Source organism: Penaeus japonicus, unplaced genomic scaffold (genome assembly GCF_977035675.1).
Source record: "Penaeus japonicus unplaced genomic scaffold, GWHDUDI00000001_assembly GWHDUDI00000030, whole genome shotgun sequence".
Classification (NCBI taxonomy): Eukaryota; Metazoa; Arthropoda; class Malacostraca; order Decapoda; family Penaeidae; genus Penaeus; species Penaeus japonicus.
The window spans coordinates 10,667,070-10,672,069 of NW_028234432.1; the positions used below are offsets into that span (position 1 = coordinate 10,667,070).

The 5,000-nt window shown below is 31.3% G+C and overlaps 1 protein-coding gene across 1 annotated transcript in view; it reads left to right on the forward strand.

Annotated features, from left to right (window-relative positions):
* LOC122259882 (inactive ubiquitin carboxyl-terminal hydrolase MINDY-4B) overlaps positions 1 to 5,000 on the forward strand; it is a 21,366-nt gene that overhangs the window by 5,467 nt on the left and 10,899 nt on the right. Inside the window, exons 2-3 of the mRNA XM_086554700.1 lie at positions 2,238 to 2,461; positions 4,167 to 4,332. Of these exons, the coding sequence (XP_086410826.1) occupies positions 2,238 to 2,461; positions 4,167 to 4,332 (390 nt within the window). The remainder of the gene's footprint in view (positions 1 to 2,237; positions 2,462 to 4,166; positions 4,333 to 5,000) is intronic.

The window sequence follows — 5,000 nt, forward strand, 5'->3', positions numbered from 1 at the left end:
TATATAATATATACGAGAAAGTATATATATATAAGTATAAAAGGAATATATATATATATATGAGTGTATGTATAGTGTCGTGCATTATACCTATTGATATTATATATATTATATAATATATATAGTGATGATATATATTATACATAATAATATAAGAAGGATATATATATTCGTTAGTGAGGATTATATATATCATATAATTATATGTGCTTGTGTGTGTGTGTGTGTGTGTGTGTATGTGTGTGTGTGTGTGTGTGTTGGTGTGTGTTGTGTGTAGATATAGATATATATATAATATGTATTGTGTGTATCTATATTATATGTATATATATAATATATATCCTCTAAAAATATAAGATATATATATAACTATAAATATATAACTAGAATATATCTATATAAGAAATATAATATATATATATATATATATATATATATATATATATATATATACATGTATATGTATCTATATTATATATATTGTATAATATGTAATATATATGTTATTTATATATATAATATATATATTATATATATATATATATATATAATATATATATATATAGATAGATAGATAGATAGATATATGTATGTATATATAATATAATACGATATATATATATGTATATATATATATATATGTATATATATATATATATATATATATATATATATATATATATATAATGTATAACTCTATCATTATTAATAACGATAAGTCTAGTAATGATAGGATCAAAGATAGTAGAAGAATTGCTGGTGATTATAAGATTATAATTATAGACATAATGCTTGCGTGACATAATGAAGACGAAAATGATATTCAAATAGTAGTAATCCCATTCATGATAAACACCATGTTATGGCCGCCAGAATACCATTATCACTCTAGTAATAATTGCAATAACCTCTTAATTGCATCGAGGAGTAATGGAGTAACAAGGCGAATGAACAAGTAACATCATATAACACATCCAGTAACATCATATAACATATGTATTACGGCATTTTACAAAACACGTTACATCATTTCGCTTCGTTTCCAAAACCAAAAGAATCTTGGCAAGTCTTGTCATAGCGTGACCAGAACATATAACACCTTGTGCCTGGATTTCTATTTTTGTCTCCGTCACTGCTTGGTTTCTTGATAAATCTTCGTTATAACTATGATTTATTTGTGTTGACCGTGAATGCTAACGATACAGGGAAAACTGTATTATCCAGGCATTTTATTCAAGTGGTTGATATTAAGAGTCTCTCTGTCGGAAATCCCTAAATATGTGCTTTATGATATTCAGTATTTTTTTTATTCAGATTTTATCTGAAAAGAGTTATTGACTTTTTTTCAGATGACAAGCGAGCTTATACCCTATACATATATATGAATATATATGCATATATTTATATATACATATATATATATATATATATATATATATATATATATATATATAAATATATAAATATATATATATATGTATATATATACATATACACATATATATACACACACATGTGTGTGTGTGCGTGTGTGTGTGTGCTTAATGCTTATTATATATATACCAAAACATAAATATCATACATAATGCAGAGACATATGTATATATATATATAAATAATATATATATATAATATAAATATATATATATGTGTGTGGGTCGTGTGGTGTGTTTGTTATGGGTGTGTGTGTGTGTGTGTGTTGGGACGTAATTATAAAAAAAATTAAAATATATATATATATATATATATATATATATATATATATATATATATATATATATATATATATATATATATGTGTGGTGTGTGTGTGGTGTGTGTGTTGTGTGTGTGTGTTATATAATATATATATATATATATATATATATATATTTATATATATATATATAATCATTATATAGTTGTGTGTGTTGTGTGTGTGTGTTAGAAATATATAGATATATATAGATATATATATATATATAATATATATATATAATATATTATATATAATAATATATATATGATAATATATATATTAGATAATATATATATATATTAATATTTATATATATATATATATATATATATATATATATGTGTGTGTTATATATAATTATATATGGTGAGTATATATATATATGTATATATATATATATATATATATATATATATATATATATATATATATATACATGCACTTTTTGTATACTTAACTCACAGTACTTCTGCCCTTCCCTCCCCCCTCCCTCCCCCAGATGCTCCGACAGAAGGTGTTCGGCTCGGCCAGCCTGGTGGGCCCCGTGGAGACCGAGTGGCTCAACCAGTCCTTCTGCTTCCACCCCCACGACTCCGCCCTCGGCTACGGCCTCAAGGTGTCCAAGAGCATCACCAAGGGCTTCGTCATGTGCGTCCAGGGGTTCGTGCTGAAGAACCTTCTCTTTGGCAGACGCAGGTTGAGCGTCGGGGTCGAACCTCGGAAGTGAGTGGGAAGGTTCTTGTTTTCTGGGTTTTCTTCTTTTCTCTTCTTTTTTTTCGTTATTCATCTGTTCTTCCTCCTCCTTTTTTTATTGTTTTTCATCATCTCCTCCTTCTTAGTCTTCTCCTCCTCCTCCTCTTTCTTCTTATTTTTCTTCTACTCCTTTTTCTTCTTTTTCTTCTACTCTCTCTTCTAATACTTCTTCTTCTTCATCTATTTCCCTCCTCCTCCTTCTACTTCTTCTCTTCCTCCTCATTGTTCTTCTTCTTCCTCTTCTTCATCATTTTCACCTTCTTCTTCATCATCATCTTCACCTTCTTCTTCATCATCATCTTCACCTTCTTCTTCTTCATCTGTTTCTCCTCCTCCTCCTTCTTTTTCTCTTCCTCTTCCTCTTCCTCATCCGTCTTCTTCTACTGTTCCAATGGTCGCAGCCTCGAGTCCTCATGTCGCCAGTGTGAAACAAATCTGTATCGAAACTGTTGATCCAAATCCGATTTCGTGGCGAGAGAATTATCGTACATCCATGAGAATCTTGAGCGCGGGTGACAATGATGTCCCTTCAACCTCACCGAGTTGAAATGACCATTCGGCTACACATTTATCTGAAAAATAAAGTTTCTATCGAAAGCTTTAATTTTTCCATATTTGGTGGTCGTTTGGCCAGCGGCAAACGAACATTGTGGTTCTAATTTCTGGCACAAAGAACGTTATAAGTAAATAAACACATGTATTTTAAAATGATGCATTAAATCTATTTTGTATGTATATATATATATATATATATATATATATATATATATATATTGTTATATCATAAGTAACATCACTTGATAAATAAAAGGGCAAAATCAGCATACCTCTGCGTAGACTTTTTCCGCTTTGAAATGACGCTTCATGTTATACTTTTTCATTTTAATTTCAAAGCCCAGCCCTAAATTATGTTCTATCTAGATATAATGATAATAGAGATGATTGGTTGACAAGAATGAAAATAATACTGATAGAAATGATAATTATATTATTGATGATAATGATACTAATAATAATATCAATGCTAATGATAATAATTATAATGATGATAATAATGATAACAATGCTAATAATGATAATGATAATGATAATAATGTTAGCAATAAGAATATGATGATAACAATGATAAGAATTCAGTAATAAAAGTAATGATTCTAATAATAATAACATTTATAGTGACAAAATCAGTGGTAATAGTAATACTCTTGCTGTTGCTGTTGTTGATGCTATCACCATCACCATCTATTAGTTGTTATCATTAAGTTATGCTTACCATCACCATCCTCACCATTCCACCATCATTCTCACTATCAACACTATCACCTCTTCCTTGCCCACCTTGCTATCACCACTATGCACCATAAGCAATAATGATTCTAAAATCAATGACGATAGTAATGATGATAATAATACCTATATGATAGTAACAATGAAAATGATACCTATATGATAGCAATGATGATAATGATAATGATACCTAGTCTATGATAGTAATAATGATAATAATAATACCTATGTGATATAATGATAATGATGATACCTATATGATAGTAATGATGATAATGATCATACCAATAGTAAAAAATCATAATAATCCTACATGATAATAATGATAATAATAATGATAATGATCCCTACACAACTTCAAGTCTCGCTCCCTACCTCCTCCCTCCAGTCTCCTCAAGACAACAGTACGAGCTCAGGAGGATGCCCTTGTAGAAGCCCTGGCCGACGTCTTGTGGCAAGCTGGGGGAAGAACGGGTGCCTTCCTGTGCCTCACGCAGGAGAACGCCTACTTGACTACGGACGAAGAGTACCAGTGTGACGGCTGCACTGAGAGGGTGAGAGAGAGAGAGAGAGAGAGAGAGGGTAGGAAGGGGTGGGAATCTTGGGCGGATGCGAGGAATGGAGAGTGAATTACGTAGAAGTAAGATAGGGGGAGAGGGAGGGAGGGAGGGGGATGGAGAAGGAGGAGGAGAGAGAATGAAAGAGAAAGAGAGAGAAAGAGAAAAAATGAGAAAGAGAGAGAGAGAGTGAGTAAGAGAAAGAGAGAGAAAGATAGAGAGAAAGAAAGAGAGAGAGACAGAGAGTGAGAGAAAGAGAGAGAGAGACAGAGAGTGAGAGAAAGAGAGAGAGAGAGAGAGAGAGAGAGTGAGAGAAAGAGAGAGTGAAAGAGAGAGAGAGAGAGAAAGAAAGAGAGAGAGAGAGAGAAGAAAGAGAAAGAGAGAGAGGGGGGGAAGAGAAAGATAAAGGGAGAGAGAGGAGGGGGGGGGAGAAAGAGAGAGAGAGAGAGGGGGGGGGGGGGCTAAGCTAAAAGGAATTATTAAGGTTGAGTTCGAAGATTATATTGAAACAGGTGTTGGCTCGAGGCGTCAAAACAGAGTGAATGGTCGAAGGAGTGAATTTTAAGAAAGTGTAGTTCGCCTCAGTCTCAGCTTGACTAAAAATGGGGAATCAAGAAAAAGATGTTTAACAAAATGATCTGATTTGCAGTTTACATTAATTTGAA